Source organism: Eschrichtius robustus, assembly GCF_028021215.1.
Source record: "Eschrichtius robustus isolate mEscRob2 chromosome Y unlocalized genomic scaffold, mEscRob2.pri SUPER_Y_unloc_1, whole genome shotgun sequence".
Classification (NCBI taxonomy): domain Eukaryota; kingdom Metazoa; phylum Chordata; class Mammalia; order Artiodactyla; family Eschrichtiidae; genus Eschrichtius; species Eschrichtius robustus.
This window is the reverse complement of record NW_027175152.1, coordinates 746527-770679: the sequence shown is the minus strand read 5'-3', so window position 1 is coordinate 770679 and position 24153 is coordinate 746527. Positions and strand designations below refer to the sequence as shown.

The following is a 24153-nucleotide window of genomic DNA, read 5'->3' as shown; positions in this document are numbered from 1 at the left end:
GGATTTGATTCATCAATCTGATATGGTAGATACTAAAAGCAAACCTTTGATGTCCACTAGGATTTTATGAAATACGGTGCTTTAAGGCCAGCCAAGAAAAATTAAACATAAAATTCTGTGTTCATTTGGACATCCTCGCTCCCTTCCTAATGTCTGCATTACACATTAGCCAGAGTTCCTCAAAGACAGAGTGCCTTCCTGATCCTAAAGGTCAATTATTTTTACTTTCCTCTGACACTTACGGTGTAACTTCTTAAAAAGAATACTGTTCTTTCCCAGCTCCGTACTGGGATCACGTTGACTTGCTGCTCACTTTGTACCTGCTTACCCAGACTACGTATCCCTGGTGATCTTCATGTAAAATATCTGTATGTCACTTTGATGTGAATACTGTCCTTTCTCTTCAAAATGTATGTAACTATGCCTTTGACTTCTAACAGGTGGAACAGTCCTCAGAACTTTCTGAGTCTGTCTCCTGAGTTATAATCCTCAGTTTGGCTCAAATAATACTCTCCTTCCCCTTAACTTCATTTTTGCTGTTCCTTTAAAAGGAAATTGCAGATTTCTGTACTAGTTTTGCAGACTCCAATTTGGCTTAAAGTTTTTACACTCAAGTTTCTTCCCAAACTTAAAGCATTACTAATTAAATGTCACCTGAAGTTACTGACAAAAAACCCTTAACCCTCCAGATCACGCTATACTTATGAGTATATTACTAAACCCTTTGTGTTACATCAAGTACGCCAAAATAAAGTTAAAATCAGTATTACTTAAAACGTTTCCCAATGTTTTAAAATCCATGGGTACTAACTTTCACTAAGATATATAATCAGAAAACTTAACTGGTTCCATTTACATTTAAGTGGAAAATTGGTTTTATTACCATTATTCCCACGTTGCTCATCAGCCACTTGAATTTGGATCAGAAAATAGATACTTAACCTCAACATTTCTTAAACTCTTTACAGTCACATGTCTAAATTTTCCTTTCATTTATACTATTGCTTTAAAAGGATAAAGACACACAGAATTTCAGTAGTAATGCAAACATTGTTTTTCAGCCTTTTTGGAGACTTCTCAAACCTTTTATATATACATTTAAGCTTTCAAAAAGGAACATATAATTTGTTTAGCCTAACTGGAAAACAGTCACAGCTTGCGATGGAGAAATAACACATTGCTTAATTTTGAATACATTCATGTTCAAAGACACACAGGAAAAGTTTAGGCAAACAGCACAAGTCACCCTCCAAACAAAAGTTTTATGCTTGTTTAACTCAGCAGTATAATCGACAAGAAGTATTTCATGAATTTTTTTTACTCTGAAAATTTTGAACCTTAAATTTTAAATACAACTTCTATTTTTCAATTAATATGAACTATGAAAGTACTTTGAATAATTCCATGTTTTCATTTTGTCTGAAAATTCATAGAGGAAAAGTTAATATATGCCTCTTCCCCCAAACCAACATTTTTCTTTTAGTAGTATTCAAGCATCAATTAAAGAAAACAACTTAAACTTTTCCTTTGTAAAGAACATTTGGTACATAACTGTTATTTTTAACATCACCTTTGGCCCGCTCTTTCATATTGGCTTCCCGCATTACCTCCTCTGGAAGCCCCCCCCCCCCCACCCCCCCAACCTGAGCTACCGTATGACTCACGAGGAGCAAGGTACCCCTTATTCACAGAGGCTCACGACCACTTGAATAAGTATTACTTTGGCTGCTTGAGTAACCTTCCAGACCTCCTCTATATCCATCTCTTGTAAGAGACTAATGTGAACAATTTTATGACAATAAATTGATAAATTCTGAAAACATACAACCCACCAAGGCTGAATAATGAAGAAGTAGAATATCCGAACAGACGAATAACAAGCCAGGAGATTGAATCAGTAATCAAAAGCCTCCTAACGCAAAAAAGCCCAGGACCGTATGGTTTCACTGATAAATTCTACTAGATATTTAAAGAATTAATGCCAGTCCTTTTCTGAGTTAGCTGGTCTCTATCTATCCCACTGCCCCTCTCCAAATACTCACGATGCGCCCCTTTACAACCTATTGTATAGGCTCTTACTAACCTTTACTTTTTCAATGCAAAGAGTACCAACCAACCAAACATGTGCTTATGCCCGTTTACCACCCCCTGGCCTAACTGATCTGACTGCTGGTCATGCCGGCCTCTAGATACTGCTAAAGAATCTGAACTGTTCTTTGTTTCTGCCGATGTGAACATCTGGTGGACCAAGTATGGAAGGCAGATAAATGACAAGGTATGGCACCCATGTCTAAGAAAACATTGCTCTGTCCCTCCTTCTGGTGAGTTATTTGGGTCTTGCATAACCTACATGGAAGGGCAAGGACTGTCCCTTGCCCACATAAAGACCAACAGGTGAAAAATTGACCCTTTGCTTTGAAACAAACATGATACTCGGCCTTTCCCGAGTGACACTCCAGGACCATAGTACATTCAGACTCTGTGGTTTGATCCCACAGGTGGCATCTTCAAATCCCTGGAAAATGTTGTAAGTGACTCTAGCACTACCGTTCTTGGTACAAACGTCTGCCAAATCAACAAATGTTTTGGGTGACTCGTAAGCCACCTCCGTACAACTTGGGGTACTACGGCTGCTCCCATGACTAAGCTGCCTACTAGCATAAGCTATATACGGGTGGACCACTATAAAAATCTGGACTCACTTGGCCACAGAACCAAGCTTTAGAGCTGCCAAAACCAGACCACAGGCCTCCTGTACCAACTCTTTTGCAACCTGTTCCGCTCTCACAGATTGACAGGAGCACATGGGAAATGGAGGGTATGGATGCTAGCATTACCAATGGCAAAGGTCGTGGAATACTCCAGTTCCCGGAGATTGCAGGTTCCGTTGTAACCTTGTCTGCAAACCACACTGGTCTTTTTATGTTAGGTGGCAACAAAGTATATAAAGGGCGTCCACCTAAACGGTCAGGACAATGGGGACTTGGATACCTGGCTCCTTCTGTCACCAAATACTCCACCCTAAATGCAGCCAAATTACAAACCTGGGCTCCTTTGTTCATAAAACTGTGTCCCATAAATGTGCCAGCAGGGAAGTCATAGACAATCCACTGGCATAGACAATATCACAACTCCAACTTCTTTTCATTGTTCAGGATCTTATTCCCAAGCTATGGAGGTTGTGAATTAGAAAAGCCATCTTAACTCTCCATGGTAGTGGAACAAGAGTTCAGTTCCCCTACGCAAACTCTGACAATACTTCAGTCAGAAGTTAACAGCCTAGCATCAGCGGTGCTCCAAAGTGGACTTGCTCTGGACACGCTGACTGCTCAGCGAGGATGAGCTTATGCAATCGTCAGTGGAAAATACTGCTTCTACGTAAATCAAATGGGAAAAATAGTGTCCAACTTATTAAAAGTGAAGAAAATGCTTTCGTCACATAAATGAAGCAAAGCCGTTTTATTGGACTGATCTCTTCCCAGGACTGGGGAACTGTTTCAATAGGGTTTGGGGAAATGTACTTTGATTTGATTTGTTCTTTTCTGTTTCTTCATCCTCATTCTAACCTATGTTCTTTTCTCCCTTTGCAGATCTCTTACCACTGAGCTACTCACCCAGTTTTGCTCTCCACAGCCATCACCTTAGCCCTTTCTTTGTGAAATATCAAGGGAAGTTGCAGAGGAGGGAATCCTTGGGGCTCAGAGTGGGCCGCCCAAGATATGCCTCACCGGCACGTTGATTATTTTGAACGGAGGCTACCTGGGAAACGGTCAGTGAGGGGAAATGATTGAAAACAACAACAAAAACACTCTGGTCCCCTCCCTTCCCCCAAAGTGGTAACTAAATCCATGTGACGGTATCCTCCCTATGACAGGAGGCTAGAAAGCATCCTTGTCACCACAGTTAGGAAATTCAAGGCTAAGAAAGCTGGATAAACGAACGCTGACACTTCTTCATTTAGGCTGCTTGCCCAAGCACAAGCCTCTTTTTGTCAAATGTACAAAAATATTTATTTGTCCAAAACTAAATACATTCAGCCTGCTTTGTTCACTTCAGGCGGTCCCATTTCTATGAGACCTCTGTGTACATGAATTAAACTGGTTTATTTTTCCTGTTAATCTGTCTTGTGTCCACATAATTATTAGGAGAGCCAAAAGGACCTCAAGAGGGGTAAAGGAGAAATTTGTCCATCCCCGTGTTGCTAGACAAGGTCACACACATTCACTGGCTCAGAAAAGATTTGAGGAGACCCTAAGTTGTCACCTCTGGCTGATCTTTAGTCTCCAAGTGTACTGGGTGGGAAAACTTGGGAAAATGAAAATGGTGTATACAGTGATGAAGCTGTGCACCCAGCCCCAAGGTAATCTGCAGAGACCAGGAGAGTGGTTTTTAAAATTTGTGTTTTCTTGTTACCTCCCCAACCCCCCTGACCCAGCACCCCGGCGGTTTAAAAAAAATAATAATCTGTTGTGTCCACCCACATAGTGGAACAGAAACACCAGTGACTACACAGCACACGGCAAAGAAAACCGTCTAACCAAAAACAGTTCGGCATACTAACCGAAAGAATCAACTACAACCAGCAGCCACAAATGAATACGAGGGAGAAAAACCTCCTCCCCATTTACTGCATTCCAAACTTCAAAATCTCTAGTTTTCAACACCACTTACAAGGCATGCAATGAAACAAGTGTGTATTTGCCCCATCACAGGTCAGATAAGCAAATTAATAGAAACTGTGCATGAGGAAACCACGTACTTTAACTTTGTAGGCAGACATTCAATCAGGAGTCATACCTATGCTCACCTGACAAAGGAAACCATGGAGCAAGAACTGAAAGAAACCAGGAGACCAAGGTCTAACGAAATGGAGACTCTCAACAAAGAGACATTTAAAACAGAAACAAATAGGAATTATGGGGCTGAAAAACCACAGCATGTGAATCAAAACCTTCAGTAGAGACTTCAAAGGAAGGTTTGAGCAGGCAGAAGAATCACAAAACCTAAAGTTAGGTTAATTGAAATCATCCTGGCTGAGGAGCAGAAAGAGAACAAAAATAATGCAGAAAATGGAACAGAGCCTAGATTATTTGCCAGACTCCACTGAGCAATCCGAGGCATACGTAATTGCAGTCCCAGGTGGAGACAGGAGAGAAAGGGGCAGAACAAGTATTTCAAGAAATCATGCCCCTCACACTCTTCAGATATGGCAAAACTCATGAATCTACACATCAAACTTTCCTTTCCTCATACCTCTCTCTTCCTGAGGCCCTCACATTCCTTCAGCACCACCTGATCCTCTGGGTGAGGTGCTCGGTCCACGACCTTCTATTCGGTATGCCCGTAGTTTGTTCATGCACCCCCTCTCACTGGGTCAGAGGAGGTCACCGAGGACAAGGATTCTCTAACGACTTTTCTCTTCACAGAAGGACTAGCCCCAATTCCTATGGTCTGGGTGATGCTTTATTAAAAATCATGAAGAAATTGTGCCTACATAAGGTCGGTGTAATGACCAACGCAAGAATAAAATGGGGAGGAATAAGAGTCAATTTCCTTCGCTCCTGCACTAGTGTTTACAAAACACTAACAAGTCAACCCCAAACGTTCTCCTCCTGGAAGATTCCCTGACCAGTGCATTCCCTCAATGTCCTCGTCACCCTCTGGGGGCCATAATTAATATTCTCACCTCCACCAAGATATTCTTGTCCGTCGGTGATTTGCCGTAAGTGCATGCCTATTCCTCTGTTTCCAAAATGCGTGTCACTGCTAACTCTACCTGCAATAAAGCATTTCTTGTTGCTCACAAAGATAATGGAAGTCACAAAAAAGTCCCAATTCAAGGTGGTGGAAGCATTTGATGCAGGAATGCAGGAAAGGGTCGAACGCAGGCACAGACCAACTCAGAGACACAAACTTTAACAAATAAGTAAGTGAGTAACAGCAACCCAGAGCATGTGTATCGAAAGAGGGACATGAAAAGACTGAGACAGCTACAGCAATAGAGGTGTGCATGTGGGCACAGGCACGGGTGGAAGATCAGAGAGGTGAAGGCATGGGCAAAGCCAGAGGAAGGAGCACCAACTCACGCTCAGGGTGAGAGATCATGGGCAAACACAACACAGACACACAATCTTCATTTTAAACAGAGGAAAACATGAACATGTCCAGAGACCAGGAAACACCAATGCGGCTCAGAGTGATTGAGCCAGAATGCTCATAGATTGATCAGTAATCTGCTGGGCCTCACATGCCCTGAAATTCAATGGAAGAAAACCTTAGGCAACATGTGCAACTGTGCATTCAATCTACTCGCACCTAGATATTAGGTCCCACGTGAAAGCCCTTAAGAGACCGGGTCACACCTACGTCTAAGCTCTGTAGCCCAGGAGGAAACTCAGTAAGCTATAGCCTCTGGGGCACACATCATGCCAAGTCTCCAGAGAATGACAATCAAGTCAACCGTCCACTGTTTACAGTTCCGCTACCTGTTCCATGAACGTCTGCCCCGCTTCACTCCAGGACAGGTCAGACCTAAGCATAGCCTTGGTACCTAAGCACTGGCAGGAGATATTAGGAGTTGGGGGACCCTGTCCCAACCTTTTCTTTGGTGTTTAAGTCCTTTGCAAGACCTTACCAAATGTTCTGAATGTGGATAAATACCCTGGAGTCCTTAGAACAAGCCCCGTCTGAGGTCCCCTAAGACCACGCACCAATATGCTGTCCCACTCCCACTGCAGGGTTATTAGAGCATAGTTTATTTTTACCAGCACCAGGAAAGACAGGGACCAGCATGCGGGAGCCCCCAGGGTTCCTTGAGGTTTACAGTTCAAGAAGCTGAGAAGACCTGTTTCCACAGTGTCTGTGGGGTGGCTGTGGGGACAGCAGCTGGCAGAGGCCAAGCCTTGCCTTCTAGACCTTCGGATGTCTCCACTGTAGAAGGGGCATAGCTGGGGTGTAGATGTTCAAATACAAAACCTGACACTGAGCAGGCGATCTAACTCAGTGCACTTTGAAGGGGACATCCGTGGCTCCGTGAACTTTGATTGTCAACCCCTCGTCCTGGAAAGAGCTGGGGCTTTTGGGAGAAGGCTCTTCTACCAAAAGTTGTGGAGTGAGAGCTCAACATGTGGGACGGAAATGGTACTGTCAATACGCCACCCTCAGGGATGCCTGTGTTGGAGCCGCTGTATCTGGGAAGAGAGAAGAACACTGGGGGGACAAACATTGAACATTCCCTGCTCCGTGCGTGGCAGAGTCTGTCCTTTGCCTGGTCCAGAGACAGACGTGCTTCTGGGAAGCAGCCAGCCACTTGGCAAGGAGCACCCGAAGCGCTCACCACTTCCTGGGTGAGCTCGGTATGCTCTAGGTCTTCCCATTGGCCTCAGGGGCACGGAGTGCTGGCAAGGCCCCAGAAGAAGGACAGTGCCTTTGTGGTAGAAACACAGTGTGTCCAGCCATTCAGCGAGGACGGGACACCGCTACCAGAGTGTTCACGAGAAAACTGTTTACTTTTTGGGGACTTGGTCTGAAGCGGGCCTTAGGCAAAGGGCTTAAGCCTGTCTGAAAATAGGGATAGTAACCACTGTGCCGTCACGGGACAGAGAGCACACAGCTGGGTGGCCTGGCACTTGCCTGTTTAACATCCCCAACTCCCCACTCCCCTCACCTCGCTCCTCTCCCCGTGTGCCCTTTGTACCCAAACTGAGTCCCCCGGAAAAAAGAACAGAGTTCACGTGAGCTCACTCAGATGTGAGGGAATCTGTTTTTGTTTGCTTATCCGTTTCCCAGCAAAGTTACCTTTTCCCCTGGTCACCTTTGCCAGAGCAAACTAACACCCTCACTGCCTTCCCACCCGTGTCTCTCTCACCTCCCCACATGCCCTCCATATACCTTATACCCCCATGTCCTAAGATGTTGTCTGGAACCCTAGCCCTGAGAGGCTAATTGTCTCAGCAAAAGACCCTGTGTTCATATACACTAGAAGGGCATCTGGTCCAACAGTGAATTAAACGTTAAGGCTTTCTCCCATTGTATCCCATTAAAGTGCCTGATGATATGCAACAGGGATATGCAATCAGCATGCCCCCACAATTTCATATACACTAGAAGGGCATCTGGTCCAACAGTGAATTAAATGTTAAGGCTTCCTCCCATTGTATCCCATTAAAGTGTCTGATGATATGCAACAGGGAGGTTACATGGAGGACCACTATCCAACAAAATTAACTTCCAGCATTTCAATCTCAGGCCCTAGCTCACCAGCCCCTTTCCTTGAACTTCCACGTTTCCCTTGGAAGAATGACAGGCCCCAGTTAACCAGCCCTTCTCTTACTTCTCCTTCCTCCCCAAGCCCCATCCCACAGGAAGAACTGCATCCTCTGATGCAATCCCAAAGTATGACTTCCCCCCGCCTCTACAACTCTCCATGGACTGGTAACTCCCAGGCAGCGAACTGAGAAGCCTAGCTGCGCCTGATGTATCTACCCTGAGCCCCTGCACAAACGCCACACAAACACATACAACTGATGCTGTTTATTTATCTTCCGGTTTTATTCCAGGTTTACTGGTGTCTCCCTCTCTGTACGTTTCACCACCAGACCTCTCTTCATTTCTTCGTGTGCATGACAACCATGTTGACCGTTCGCCTTCATCTGAAGCAGCTTCTTAGGTCAAGGGTGCTTGCTCCATCACACGCATCTCAAAATCGGGAGTTCCTTTGGAAACACACACAGACACACACATAATAACCCATCCTCCCTGCACAACGCTAAAGACCGCTTTAACTTTTTAAGGCCCTGCCCAGGAGACAGAGTCACATTCCCTGTGATCTCTTACATTTCCTCCAACCACATATTAGAAACGACCCTTCCTAATCTACGCAAAATGGCCACTGTTCTCACCATAGCCGTGGGAGGTGAAGGAGATGCATGAGAAAATTAAAAGGTGACTGTGATGATCAAAACAGAGAAAAATGATGGGACAGCGGGGTAAGGCTTTGCCCAAAGGGGACTCACAGACCTCTGTGGAAAGGGGGTGGTGGGGGGAACCTGAGGCAAGCCCAAATTTAAGGGGGCGGTACAGGAGGCCTGAGGGTGGGGTTGACGGCCATGGAATGACAGTTCAGAGACGTGCACCTTTGAATCTCAGTGACTTTGACTCTCATGCTGCTTCACTTGCCTAAAGCTTCCCTAGTCAGCACCAGTTCTGCACTGCAGTTTTCCAGATGTGCTGTCTCACCCTGATGCCCTCACGCCCTGGTGTCACTGTATGCCTCTGAGCCTCAACTTCTCCATGAGTGAAATAAATGACCCAGCTTACTCGTTTCAGCGCCCAGCCCCTGGGCCCCTCACCTACCTGTCCTCCTCTCACTTACCTGTCCCGGTGGTGCCTTCCTCCCTGGGGTAGTAGCGCAGGGGATTGGGCCACAGGTCCTCGCTGATGATCTGGTAGGGGAAAGGGGCCCGGTCGGGACAGGCCAGCCCAGGCCAGGCCCACACCCCTCCCCCCGAGCAGCCAAACAACATCGCCATTGCTGAGGAGGCCCAGAGGCACCCCACCTCAGCAATCCTGCTAGATCCTGCAAAGCTGTGGTCACAGAACCACCTGAAGAAGTCATGGCTGCTGCTGTGGTGCCTGCGGCTATACGCCTCACTTTTAAAATGCCGGTGCCACTGAATTCGAGTGGAATGAGCTGCCATGTATCCTGTGGGAAAAGGAGCATGGGAGAAGGGCCTAAATCATGTTTCAAGTTCACCTCACCCCATCTGCCCTCCCCCACAATCCAGGGAGCTGTCTCTTGCCAGTGACGTTAATGAGATACTCCTTAACAACCACTTCATTCTGGAAATAGCGGTTGTTCCGGAAAAACAACACGATCTTGCAGCAATCACTGGGATATCTGAGTTTCTCCACCTGATGGGACAAAGTGGAGGAGGAGGGTGAAATCTGTCTCCTGTAGACCTGCTCTTTCCTGCTTTCCGGGATAAATCATTTCCCCTCTCCTCCCCAGCCTCAGCCTCCCCAGCCTGACCTTCAAGTTGGTCATGTAGCTAAGCATGTCTTTATCTAGGTCACCCATCGTGGCCGACATCTGGGGGTGGTTCACAAACTGCTTTACGTCAAGGAGCCTCTAGATGCCGGAGGTGAAAGGCCTACGAGCACAGAGCGAGCCTGGAGAGCAGCCTGGGAGTGTCTGATCTCAACTCCCCACTAGTATCTAGTCCTATTCCTTCAATACAGACTGCATGAAGGCACAATGAGCCCCTCGGGGTGTGCATATCTGTGCACGAAAACAGGGAGCCTCCGTTTCTGAGAGGGAGGCCCTGACCTCCATCTGGACAGAACAAGCTTATATCTGCACAGCAAACACTCCTGGCTCTAACTAGGATGAGCATTCATAACTCCCCACTCTCACCCCCATTTCCCTTGATGGGTATTCCAAGGAGAACCTGTGCACAAGACAACCCTTTTGTCTCAAGAGGCCCTGGTACTAATGACAATACCTTTTTGGACCTCTGCAACTAAAGCCCTAGTCTTGTTTCCTGCTATGCAGAAAATCAGCATGCCCCCACAATTTCAGGATCACATTTCCATGACTGTGCCCACAATGCAAAATCCAATGGATACATTTTGGTACCCAAACGGCCCTCTATGTTAGGTACCTCTTGCTGTAGCCCAGCCACCACGTGGTCTCTCAACTACAAAATTAAGGATACAACTTTGACCCAGAAGCCAGGGATGCTCTGGATGATGGTGCTTCTGTGTTCTAGATAGGTCTTCCGCCTCCCAAGTGTTCTGAGATTGAGACGAGCGCAGGCTCGGCTGCATTCCCTATTCAGAGGCTCCAGCTCTAACTGCACGGCCTCCAGCGCCTCCAGCGGGGACGGGGCGCTCTTCGGGGACGGCCCTGGCTCTTCCTGACCCTCCTCCTGGGGCTTCTGCTCCGGCTCTTCCACCAGCATCTGCTCCTCCTGCTGTTCCTGCTCCTCCTCCTCCATCACCACCTCCATCTCTTCCATGATGTCCTCCACAGGCAGCCAAAACACCTGCATGATCCCCGCCAACTCTCCCTACAACCGGGCCGCGCCTTGCGGCACCACCTCCCCGCTGAAGATGGCGGCCCCCTCGCCGCACCCATCAGCTAGTGCCGGCACCCTACCCACCTCCCGCACCACACCTGGGGACCCGCGGGCCCCTGCTTCCTGAGGACCCCCTCCCACACCTAGGATGACCCAGGGTCCCTGGGCAGTGCCGCCTTCCCCGGGCCCCGCCTTACTGCCCATGCGGACCTGGCTCTGAGCTGGGGCAGCGGCGACGGTGTGGCAGTTGGAAGCTCGGCACGCGGGCGGCAGAGAACGCAGCACCAGCGACCGCAGTCACGCTTCGCTGCGGACTGAATCGTTCCCTGGAGCCTCTGCGGTGACGAGGCCTGAAACGCATGCGCAGGACCTTTGGCCACCAGGCACGCGTGACCAGGCGGCAGAAAGGAGCTGCAAGCCACGCCCAGGCCGCTCGTCCCCATCACGACCAATCAGGGCGAGGACAGTGGGCGTCACCCTCGGCTGCCTCGCCCCTCGCCTTGTGGAAACAGGCCAGCCTCCAGGATTGCCGGGTCCCCCAAAACACCCCTTTTGCCACCCCCAGACCTAGCGGCCCAGGTTCCACAGGGAGCTCGCCTCCAGCGAGGCCTCCGGCCTTGTGTCTGGCATTCCCGGGTGCCCTGTGATACCTATTTGGCCTGTGTCAATTGGAACCAGGAGTTCCCGCTCGGAAATCAGAACATCAGAATGCGGTTTCCCTCAGGATCTTTAACCACTGGGAGCTCTCAAAAACTGTACAAGGAAATGCACGGTGGCCAAGGTTGCTGGATAGTTTTCTTCCAGGGGACAGAGAGCCCGAAGCTCTGTGGCATGAGAGGCAAGTGTCCGGCAAACCCAGCTCTTCGCTAGACTTGAATTCCTTTGTTCAAGTGCAGGAAAGCCATGGAGTGAAGAGCTCCGTCTGAGTGTCTGTCTGTCTCCTCTCGGCCTTTGTGTGTGTGTGTGTGTGTGTGTGTGTGTGTGTGTGTGTGTCTGCGTTCTTGTTTCTATATGTATCTGGTCCCTCCCTCCGTGGCCCACTCTCCTGGGATCCCTGTCCCCTCTGGAGACTTAAACTCTCAGAGAAGTTCATATGTTGGTTTAATTAATACAGACTCTAAATGTCTTTAGAGTTATCAACACCATGTATAATACTTTTATTGCACTTAGGTTAACTAAAAGTCAGTAACCTCATCTAGTCTGTTACAAAATTTGTCAACAACAAAAAATGGTATTTTGATATTTTCATATGTAATAAAATGGAAATAAATGGGATTAAAGCTTTTAGGTAAACTCTTTAAGAATAATTTTGTGTTATGGTATGTTACTTAAAAATAGTTTCTCCGGACCTTTCTGGTAACATGAATCTAGAGGTTTTCTACATTAAGTTAAATGATGAGAATTCAGTGAATATCCATATAATTTCCAAAATAAAATACTGAAATATTAAATGCCTAGCAAGTCAGCTTACCTACTTTTGCCTTATTAGAGAAAAGCTAAAGATGCTTGACGTTATTGGACACGTCTTATACCACATTGAGGAGAGAAACTACACTGTGAGACGATACATGTTTCTAGAGGTGGTTATTGAATATACTCATAAGTTTGCCAGTGAGGAAATGCTGATATGACACATGGTTACCGATTACTTCTTGGTTTTATCTAGACATTGGAGTTTTAATGGTTAAGAGTTTTAATTAATGTATGGAATTGGATCTGCTAGAAAATAATAAGGGAAATATATACCTGCTTCTGATAACAGATAGTAAATTTTCTTTACTGTTAAGTAATCCATTTTAAATATCTGTGTTTACCTTTGAAATTTTTCACTGCCACTTTGGTTGAGTAAATAGCTATTGTTTCATAGCAACTTACCATCCTACTTAAGTGTTGGCCCTGCCCTAAAGTTCATTTGTAAAAGAAGTACATTAATGATGTATTTCTGCAAAATGAGAAACTGAGAAATGATAAACTGTGAAGGAACAATCCTTGGTTATATTAGTATGTACGATCTCTATTTAAAAAGATGGTGACACAGGGAATGTATTCACTGAAAGGGAAATTTAAGCTGAGATGACGAAATACAGGAAACAACTAGGAGTAGGATGGGCATAGAGTGCAGGTGGTTTCCACTCAGACATACATTACCTGTAAATGCCTCATGATAGAGCAGAGCATAATTTAAATGCTTTGATAGGAAAGGTATATACAATAATATATAATCTAATGAAAGGAGATAGTTGTAAAGTAGAATATATATGATATGTTTCTCCTTAGTATGACTGTACCCTTGGTTTGGGTGTATAATCATTAACAAATATCCTTGGCTATATATACTTCTCTATCTCCACTGCAAGTAATAAAAACCAAAAATTGTCTGAAAAGTACTATCTGGCTCTTCTGGGGCAGACACTGTGGAAACGTAATAATTAAATAACCACTTAAGCCATTACTCAGAATTCATTATTACCAGTCTTGAGTACTCAGCATATATTGAAGATATTGGGGAAATAAATTTATCAACTCTTCCTCTGTGGTTAGTATCCCAGCAGCCATACACATTTTAGAGATATTAGTAGTTCCTAGGATTTTTTAAAGCCTACAAGTCATTAGGAGAAGAAACTGAAAGAGGTCTTCTTATCTAGAATCACAGGGGCAGGCAGAAGACCTGCCATACAGTAAGATGTTCCTGTCAAATGTGAGATAAGCAATGAAGTACTGGTTCTACAAATCTAATACTGAAACACAGTTACCTAAAAATCATAATACAGAAACTGTTAGCTTCCTTTTGCTGTTGTACGACAAACTTAGTGGCTTAAAACAACATAAACTATCTTATACTTATGGAGGCCAGTCTGAAAGAGGTCTTGGGGAGCTACAGTTATGGTTTCAGCAGTTGCTTCCGGAGGCTCCGGAGAGAATGTCTGTCTTCCTTGCCTTCAGCTTCTAGAAGATGTCTGCATTCCTCAGCTCATGGCTGCGTCACTCCACCCTTTGTTTTGCTTTTCCTATCACCTTCTTTGATTCCCTCTTCCTTTTGTAACAACCCTGAGATGACTTTAGGTCCCCTTGGATAACCCAGGATAAATTCCCATCTCAAGGTCTTTAACCTAATCAAATTGGCAAAGATTCTTTTACCATGTTAGGTATCATATCCATTCTCATGTTCTAGGGATTAGAATATAAACATCTCTAGGTGCTATTACTCTGCCTGCCACAGGACGGATAGAGATGAAACTTCTGAATCAGTTAGTATAAAGACAAAAAGGAAAATCCAAAACATGCGTTTTTAAGTAGGATTTTTTTCCTCACAGACTCTTTCCTATGAAAGATCCCTAAACACTATTTTGTCCGGGAGATAAAGGCTATCCAGGGTACAATAGGGAAATACGATGTCTTAAAAGTCGTGTTAGAAAGATCTGTGGTTTTAATGCTTTGCATTGGTAGTTTCTTAATCTTACATTAACCATTATTATTGAGCACTTGAGAAAACTATGGAAAGTGTTCCTGTAAACACCAGCTGATCAGTTGATGGTGATCAGTTAGTATTTATTGGGACACTTTCCATCGTCTAGATAGATAACAGCTGTGTGCATTATACAAAAGCTGATCTTTAAATCCGGCAAAGTTATAATCGTTCCCTAATTTAGGGGGTTTATGGTTTCTACCTAATATGTAGGCCAACCAGCAGCTTCCAAGCAAGTCTACTGGAAGGGACTAGTTCAGTATATAGGGGGAAATCAAACAATTTTTATTATTTCAATAATTACTGTTTAATATTTTAATCCTGTGGTTGACAGGAAAGAAACACTAGAGAGGAAAAACAATTGACGTTAAATCTCAGACGGTGTCTGAGAAAATGTGACAGAGGTTTGGATATCACTCATTCATGAACAAAATTAAATCTGGCTGTTAAGCAGTAGAGCCAGAAGTCTGTTTCATGCCATGAATGTGTTTTTCAGTGACTGCCATGCAATTAAAGGACTGCGAGGTTAAGATTACTGCAATTGCTACAGCAGGCAAGTAGCTAGATATGAGCAGAGTAATGGAAGAGGGGCCAGGTGGCAGGAAAGCAAGCATCTTGTAAACAGCAGGGGTCCATGGGCAGACAAAGAAAAACAGGAACCTCCCGACTGACAGGAAACTGCACATTTTGGGTGGTAAGTGTCCTGAAGGCAGACAGAGAAAGATGAGGAAAGGCAGGAATCTCCTGCTTCCAAATGTAACCTGTTGCTCTCCCTATAATAAAATAAGCCTTGCAGACAAGAAGCACGCACCATGCACTGAGGCCATGACACTTCTGATGAAGCTAAATAAGGACAAAAATCCCTTCTGGAGCTGGAAAGAAACAGGGAATACGACCCCCAAACTCCTGCTTCCCCAATGAGTATGCCACCCCTTCATTTGTATGCCCCTCATAACTGACTTGCCAGTGGAACCCAGGGCAGCAGCTCCTCACCTATCTGCCTGCTCTCCCTCTGAGAGCGTATTCTTGCTTAAATAAATCCTCACTTTACTTCCTTAACCTCGCTGTCTCATGGCCAAACTCTTTGCATGAGCAAGAACCTTAAATTCACTGGGAACACAATGAGTGTTTACACATGAGGAAGAAAGGAACAAATACATTTCTCTTAAAAACTAGTGGAGAAATACATATTTTCTGTTAATAGGAAAGACTGGGTTACATAAGCAGCCATGAAATTGAGAAATGTTTTAAAAGTAAATCCAAAGATAGCTTTTTACAATTTTGCAGCAAATACAACTCAAAGTTTAATTCCTCAGGATGGAGGAAGAAAAAAAAGGATACAGATCAAATGACAAAACTTCTCTTTAAAGGGTGGACTATGTAGAAAATTCCAGAGAAATCTAAAAACTATTTTTCATAAAATATCACTTGAATAAATGAACTTTAAAACCAAAAGGACACCTATTCATCAATTATAATTCACCCAAGATTATAATTGTAAAAAGTATCATTCAAAATCTAAACATTAGAAATTACCTTAGGAATGCAGCTAAGAAATGATGTAATAAGGGCCTTTCCAGACAATCTGTCAGGTATTAAAGGTCTGAATATAAGGAAAGATGGGTGGGAAAGCTCGAGACATTAAAGTCCCCTAATTCATCTATAAATCTAAAGTAATGTCAGTCAAAACTCCAGAAATAACTAAGATAAAAATGAACAGTAAACAAATTACTTGCATTAATGTGAAATTCTTAAATTATTTCTAACAATCATATAATGTAATGTGGTATTTGGCACTGTAAGAATGAATAGAATAGGTAGCCTAGAAAAAGACATGTGCATATTTACAAATTAACTTTCATGGTATAAATCAGTGGAAAAATTGGTCTCAAAGAAATGAAAGTGTCTATCTTATAACACAGTAAGAAAAAAGGAAATTACAGATCTAGGTGTAAAAAGCCAAACTTTAAAGTAACACTTTTAGAAAAAATATACAACTTTTTAATTTCAAGATAAACGTTAATTCTTAAAATTCTTAAACGAATTCTTAAAATTCTTAAGTCCACAGGGACGTCCCTGGTGGCCCAGTGGCTAAGACTCCGCGATGCCAATGGAGCGGGCCCGGATTCAATCCCTAGTCAGGAAACTAGATCCCGCATGCCGCAACTACTATGAGTTCGACTGCCCCACAGCTAGAATATCCCGCATGCCACAACTAGAGATCTCACACACTGCAGTGAAGATCCCGTGTGCCGCAACTAAAAGGTCCTGCGTGCCGCAACTAAAAGATCCTGTGTGCCACAACTAAAGATCCTGCATGCTGAAACTAAAGATCTCCCACGCTGCAACGAAGAGCCCGCATGCCACAACTAAGACCCAGAACAGCTAAAGAAAAAATTTTTTTTAAAGTAAACTATTGTCTAAAAATGTTGACAAGACATAAAACGGGAGTTAAACTGCAAGTGAGAAAGGTTTTCTCTAACACCTATAAAAACACAAAACTGCCAAAGAAAAACAAGATAAGCAGTGCACAAAATAAGCAGTGTACGAGATAATCCCTTTAAGCAAATAAATTTTCACCAACATCGTTCAATCTCTGGCTAAATCATAGGTGATTTCAAATTCACTGTATATGAAACACAGACTAAACATAAATTATGTCCTACTAGGTATCCAGAGTGTTGAGTGTCAGCTCCATTAGAAGATACACATCATGAGGTAAGATCTCATTCACTGCCTTTATGTTTAGCATATGGAACAAAGCCTAGAATACTGACTGCTGAATCAAGGAACAGAAGAAAATTTCCTTGTGTAGGTGTTTCAATGTAGTTTCTGAAGGCAACTTGATATGCTTTAACATTACAAACCAGTTTCAATGACTCGAGTCAACAGAAAAACATTTAGTTCTTACAAATTTTTTCAACAGGAAATTTTACATTTTTGGGTTAAATGCCATTTTTCAAAACAAGCCAACTAAGGTAAACCACACACAGGACTAATTTTAAAATTATTTATCTCCCTGTATTACTCTCATATGTAAAACATACAGAAAACTTTAAAAGTTAATATCCTTCACAGCACTCAAATTTAAATAAACTTATAGTTGGCATTGACTTTTTATTCTCTGTACTGCAAATTTGTTATGTTCCTACAAAAACTTCTAACAGGACAGGCCTTAGCACTGTTTACGATTTTCAGCATTTACTTTAACATGTTCAAATACAGAATTCTTGTTCCAAGGTTGAGGAGAAATTTTATCTTCTAGGTTACTCCTTTCATCTTCTTACAAATATTATCACTATAATAAACAGAATATCTTGTCAAGAATCTTTTTGTTGGAGTTCAAAATTCCTAGGGGCAAGGTATCATAGATGCTATTTCCTGTGCACCTGTTGTTACAGTACAAATAATGCTAGGAAGTTTATATTCTTCTCATTCAACCCTCACAATCCTACAGGATAGGTGAATGAAAACATGTCTCTGTAGGTTAACTTACAGTGAGGAATTCACCAAAATACCAAAGTTGGCAACTGCTCCTCTGAAATATACTTTCATCCTGTTTCTGGTTTCTCAATCAACTAATCTTTCCTGTTCTTATTGGGGAAACCCCAAAACCATGACTTGCTTTACTGTTCTGGAACCAAACCCACGACATCCCTGTACTTTTAAGATTGCCCAACTGTTAAACATTTAAGAGTTTTATGGGTTTTTCATGAACATGTACTCAGGAAAAGTAATCGGTTCAGTTTTGGGTTCGAGACTTGGTTTGCTTCACCCTGCCTTTTAAGGATTTGATTCATCAATCTGATATGGTAGATACTAAAAGCAAACCTTTGATGTCCACTAGGATTTTATGAAATACGGTGCTTTAAGGCCAGCCAAGAAAAATTAAACATAAAATTCTGTGTTCATTTGGACATCCTCGCTCCCTTCCTAATGTCTGCATTACACATTAGCCAGAGTTCCTCAAAGACAGAGTGCCTTCCTGATCCTAAAGGTCAATTATTTTTACTTTCCTCTGACACTTACGGTGTAACTTCTTAAAAAGAATACTGTTCTTTCCCAGCTCCGTACTGGGATCACGTTGACTTGCTGCTCACTTTGTACCTGCTTACCCAGACTACGTATCCCTGGTGATCTTCATGTAAAATATCTGTATGTCACTTTGATGTGAATACTGTCCTTTCTCTTCAAAATGTATGTAACTATGCCTTAGACTTCTAACAGGTGGAACAGTCCTCAGAACTTTCTGAATCTGTCTCCTGAGTTATAATCCTCAGTTTGGCTCAAATAATACTCTCCTTCCCCTTAACTTCATTTTTGCTGTTCCTTTAAAAGGAAATTGCAGATTTCTGTACTAGTTTTGCAGACTCCAATTTGGCTTAAAGTTTTTACACTCAAGTTTCTTCCCAAACTTAAAGCATTACTAATTAAATGTCACGTGAAGTCACTGACAAAGAACCCTTAACCCTCCAGATCACGCTATACTTATGAGTATATTACTAAACCCTTTGTGTTACATCAAGTACGCCAAAATAAAGTTAAAATCAGTATTACTTAAAACGTTTCCCAATGTTTTAAAATCCAGGGGTACTAACTTTCACTAAGATATATAATCAGAAAACTTAACTGGTTCCATTTACATTTAAGTGGAAAATTGGTTTTATTACCATTATTCCCACGTTGCTCATCAGCCACTTGAATTTGGATCAGAAAATAGATACTTAACCTCAACATTTCTTAAACTCTTTACAGTCACATGTCTAAATTTTCCTGTCATTTATACTATTGCTTTAAAAGGATAAAGACACACAGAATTTCAGTAGTAATGCAAACATTGTTTTTCAGCCTTTTTGGAGACTTCTCAAACCTTTTATATATACATTTAAGCTTTCAAAAAGGAATATATAATTTGTTTAGCCTAACTGGAAAACAGTCACAGCTTGCGATGGAGAAATAACACATTGCTTAATTTTGAATACATTCATGTTCAAAGACACACAGGAAAAGTTTAGGCAAACAGCACAAGTCACCCTCCAAACAAAAGTTTTATGCTTGTTTAACTCAGCAGTATAATCGACAAGAAGTATTTCATGAATTTTTTTTACTCTGAAAATTTTGAACCTTAAATTTTAAATACAACTTCTATTTTTCAATTAACATGAACTATGAAAGTAGTTTGAATAATTCCATGTTTTCATTTTGTCTGAAAATTCATAGAGGAAAAGTTAATATATGCCTCTTCCCCCAAACCAACATTTTTCTTTTAGTAGTATTCAAGCATCAATTAAAGAAAACAACTTAAACTTTTCCTTTGTAAAGAACATTTGGTACATAACTGTTATTTTTAACATCACCTTTGGCCCTCTCTTTCATATTGGCTTCCCGCATTACCTCCTCTGGAAGCCCCCCCCCACCCCCCCAACCTGAGCTACCGTATGACTCACGAGGAGCAAGGTACCCCTTATTCACAGAGGCTCACGACCACTTGAATAAGTATTACTTTGGCTGCTTGAGTAACCTTCCAGACCTCCTCTATATCCATCTCTTGTAAGAGACTAATGTGAACAATTTTATGACAATAAATTGATAAATTCTGAAAACATACAACCCACCAAGGCTGAATAATGAAGAAGTAGAATATCCGAACAGACGAATAACAAGCCAGGAGATTGAATCAGTAATCAAAAGCCTCCTAACGCAAAAAAGCCCAGGACCGTATGGTTTCACTGATAAATTCTACTAGATATTTAAAGAATTAATGCCAGTTCTTTTCAAACTCATTCAAGAAACTGAAGAACAAGAAGTACTCCTAAACTCATCTCATGAAGCTACTACTCTGATACCAAAGCCAGATAAGGACACTACAAAAAAAAGAATACTATAGACCCATATCCCTGATGAAGATAGATGCAAAATTTCTCAAAATATTACCAAATGGAATTCAATAGCTCATTAAAAGGATCATTCACCATGATCAGGTGGAAGTTATCCCTGGGATGCAAGGATGGTTCAAAACTTACAAATCAGGAAGTATGACACACCGCATTGTTAATGAAAGATAAAAATAATGTAATCATCTCAATAGATGGAGAAAAAGCACCTGACAAAATATAATGTCTTCTCATGATAAACATACCTGAATTCTCTTAGCTTTTGCTTGTCTGTAAAATTTTTAATTTCTCCATTGAATCTAAATGAGATCCTTGCTGGGTAGAGTAATCTTGTTTGTATGTTTTTCTCCTCATCACTTTAAATATGTTCTTCCACTCCCTTCTGGTTTGCAGAGTTTCTGCTGAAAGACAAGCTGTTAACTTTATGGGGTTTCTCTTGTGTGTTATTTGTTGTTTTTCCCTTACTGCTCTTAATATTTTTTTCTTTGTATTTAATTTTTGATAGTTTGATTAATACGTGTCTTGGCGTGTTTCTCCCTCGATTTATCCTTATGGGAGTCTCCGTGCTTCCTGGACTTTATTAACTCTTTCCTTTCCCATCTTAGCGAAGTTTTCAACTATAATCTCTTCAAATATTTTCTCAGTCCCTTTCTTTTTTCCTTCTTCTGGGACCCCTATAATTCAAATGTTGGTGTGTTTAGTGTTGTCTCAGTGTTCCCTGCGACTGTGCTCAATTCTTTTCATTCTTTCTTCTTTATTCTGCTCTTCAGTATTTATTTCCACTGTTTTATCTTCCAGGTCACATATCCGTTCTTCTGCCTCAGTTATTCTGCTATTGATCCCTTTTAGAGAATTTTTAATTTCATATATTGTATTGTTCATCACTGTTTGTTTGCTCTTTTGTTCTTCTAGGTCCTTGTGAAACGTTTCTTGTATTTTCTCTATCCTATTTCCAAGAGTTTGGATCATCTTTACTCTCATTATTCTGAAATCTTTTTTGGGGAGACTGCTTATTTCTTCTTCATTTGTTAGGTCTGGTGGGTTTTTGCCTTCGTCCTTCATCTGCTGTGTGTTTCTCTCTCTTCTCATTTTACTTAACTTACTGTGTTTGGGGTTTCTTTATCGCAGGCTGCAGGTTGGAAGTTCCTGTTGTTTTTGGTGTCTCTCCCAGTTGCTAAGGTTGCTCCAGTGGGTTTTGTAGGCTTCCTGTTGGAGAGGACTAGTGCCTGTGTTCTGGTGGATGAGGCTGGCCCTTGTCTTTCTGGTTGGCAGGTCCACGTTTGGTGGTGTGTTTTGGGCTGTCTGTGGCCTTATTATGATTTTAGGCAGGCTGTGTGCTAATAGATGCGTTTGTGTTCCTGCCTTGCTAATTGTTTGGCATAGCGTGTCCAGCACTGTAGCTTGATGGTTGTTGAGTGGAGCTGGGTCTTGGTGTTGAGAGGGAGATGTCTGGGAGATTGTTACCCTTTGATATTACGTGGAGCTGGGAGGTCTCTTGTGGACCAGTGTCCTGAACTTGGCTCTCCCACCTCAGAGGCACAGCCCTGACACCTGGCTGGAGCACCAAGAGCCTGTCATTCACACAGCTCAGAATAAAAGTGAGAAAAGAAAGAAAGAAAGAAAGAAGGAAAGCAGATAAAATAAAATAAAGTAAAATATTTCAAATAAAAAAAAGTAGTAAAAAAAATTTTTAAGTAATAAAAAAATAAAAAGAAAGAAAGAAAGAAGAGAGCAGCGAAACCAAAAGACAAATCAACCAATGATAACAAATGTTAAAATCTATACATAAAAAACAAACAAACTAACAAAAAAGAAAAAACAGACAGAACCCTAGAACAAATGGTAAAAGTGAAGCTATACAGACAAAATCACACACAGAAGCATACATATACACACTCATAAAAAGGGAAAAAGGATAAAAAATATATGTAGCATTGCTCCCAAAGTCCACCTCCTCAATTTGGGATGATTCGTTGTCTATTCAGGTATTCCACAGATGCAGGTACATCAAGTTGATGGTAGAGATTTAATCCATTGCTCCTGAGGCGGCACAAGGAAATTTCCCTTTCTCCTCTTTGCACTGCTCCTGGGGTTCAGCTCTGGCCCCGCCTCTGCATGTAGGTCGCCCTCTGGTGTCTGTTCTTTGCTCAGACAGCACAGGGTTAAAGGAGCAGCTGATTAGGGGGCTCCAGCTCACTCAGGCCGGGGAGAAGGAGGGCTATGGGATGTGGGGCGAGCCTGCAGCCGCAGAAGCCGGCGTGACGTTGCACCAGCCTGAGGTGTGCCGTGTGTTCTCCCAGGGAAGTTGTCCCTGGATCACGGGACCCTGGCAGTGGTGGGCTGCACAGGCTCCCGGGAGGGGAGGTGTGGATAGTGACCTGTGCTTGTTCACAGGCTCCTTGGTGGCTGCAGCAGCAGCCTTAGCGTCTCATGCCCGTCTCTGGTGTCCTCACTGACAGCCGCAGCTCACGCCCATCTCTGGAGCTCGTTTAGGCGGTGCTCTGAATCCCCTCTCCTCACGCACCCCAAAACAATGGTCTCTTGCCTCTTATGCAGTTCCAGACTTTTTCCCTGGACTCCCTCCCGGCTAGCTGTGGCGCACTAGCCCCCTTCAGGCTGTGTTCACGCCGCCAACCCCAGTCCTCTCCCTGCAATCCGACCGAAGCCCGAGCCTCAGCTCCAGGCTCCGCCCACCCTGGGCAGGTGAGCAGACAAGCCTCTCGGGCTGGTGAGTGCTGGTCGGCACCCATCCCCTGTGTGGGAATCTCTCCGCTTTGCCCTCCGCACCCCTGTGGCTGCGCTCTCCTCCGTGGCTCCGAAGCTTCCCCACCTCCGCCACCCGCAGTCTCCGCCCGCGAGGGGGCTTCCTAGTGTGTGGAAACCTTTCCTCCTTCATAGCTCCCTCCCACTGGTGCGCGTCCCATCCCTATACTTTTGTCTCTGTTTTTTCTTTTTTCTTTTGACCTACCCAGGTACTTGGGGAGTTTCTTGCCTTTGGGGAAGTCTGAGGTCTTCTGCCAGCCTTCAGTGGGTGTTCTGTAGGAGTTGTTCCACAGGTAGATGTATTTCTGATGTATCTGTGGGGAGGAAGGCGATCTCCACGTCTTACTCCTCCACCATCTTGAAGGTCTCCCCTGTAAGTCCACTTTTAATATCTGGGAAAAGTAAGTGGGGCTCTCAGTGTAGCCCTGTGGCATCATAGTCCATGTATATTATTGTTCATTCCAAGCAAAGGCAAAAAGATATTGGGCGTCAGGATGTACAGGGATACTGAAGAATGCACTGCAGAAATCTTTCACAGTAAAGAAGTCACTATTTTAGGGATATAGGACAGTAAGGTATGGGTATTTGGCACTACAGAATGGCAAGGAAGATAATAGCACTGATAGATCTCAAATCTTGTACAAATCTCCAACTCTTGCCATTAGATTTTCAACTGGCAGAATGGGAGTGTCACAAGGGCTAGTGTAAGGCACAATAAGCCCTTTCTTAATGTAAGCTTATACCAAAAGTTCTATTTCTTCTGTGTTTCCCACCTCGATAGGTATTGACTGATATTGGACAGGGGTTTATTTAGGTCTGTGCTAATTTTAATGGCTGCTGCAGAATGTATTTTCCCTATGTCAGTAGGATCAAGTGACCCCAATTCTTCAGGTACTAAGCCTGGCAGTTTTTCTTGTTCAGCATCACTGTCAGTCACAAACGTTATATGATG

General features: G+C 43.2%; 2 protein-coding genes across 2 annotated transcripts in view; one reads left to right on the top strand and one right to left on the bottom strand.

Moving 5' to 3' along the window:
* Window positions 1–24153, top strand: part of LOC137757660 (protein WWC3-like) — a 117739-nt gene that overhangs the window by 76354 nt on the left and 17232 nt on the right. The window lies entirely within an intron of this gene.
* On the bottom strand, window positions 7147–11521 carry LOC137757649 (testis-specific Y-encoded protein 3-like). Its single transcript, XM_068534258.1, has 9 exons — window positions 11449–11521; window positions 11163–11299; window positions 10956–11069; window positions 10716–10916; window positions 10031–10108; window positions 9801–9912; window positions 9558–9703; window positions 9374–9443; window positions 7147–7190 (listed from the first exon to the last, which is right to left on the bottom strand). The coding sequence occupies exons 1-9, from the start codon at window positions 11519–11521 to the stop codon at window positions 7147–7149; spliced, it is 975 nt and encodes a 324-aa protein (XP_068390359.1).

Bases quoted from the DNA above. Each gene is read 5' to 3' on its own strand.
- LOC137757649 (XM_068534258.1), bottom strand. From the start codon at position 11,521: ATGGGGACGAGCGGCCTGGGCGTGGCTTGCAGCTCCTTTCTGCCGCCT. The intron at 9,913-10,030 runs GTCAGGCTGGGG...TTGTCCCATCAG, and splicing joins GCTACATGACCAACTTGAAG to GTGGAGAAACTCAGATATCC. The intron at 9,444-9,557 runs GTGGGGTGCCTC...TTCCCCTACCAG, and splicing joins GATCTAGCAGGATTGCTGAG to ATCATCAGCGAGGACCTGTG.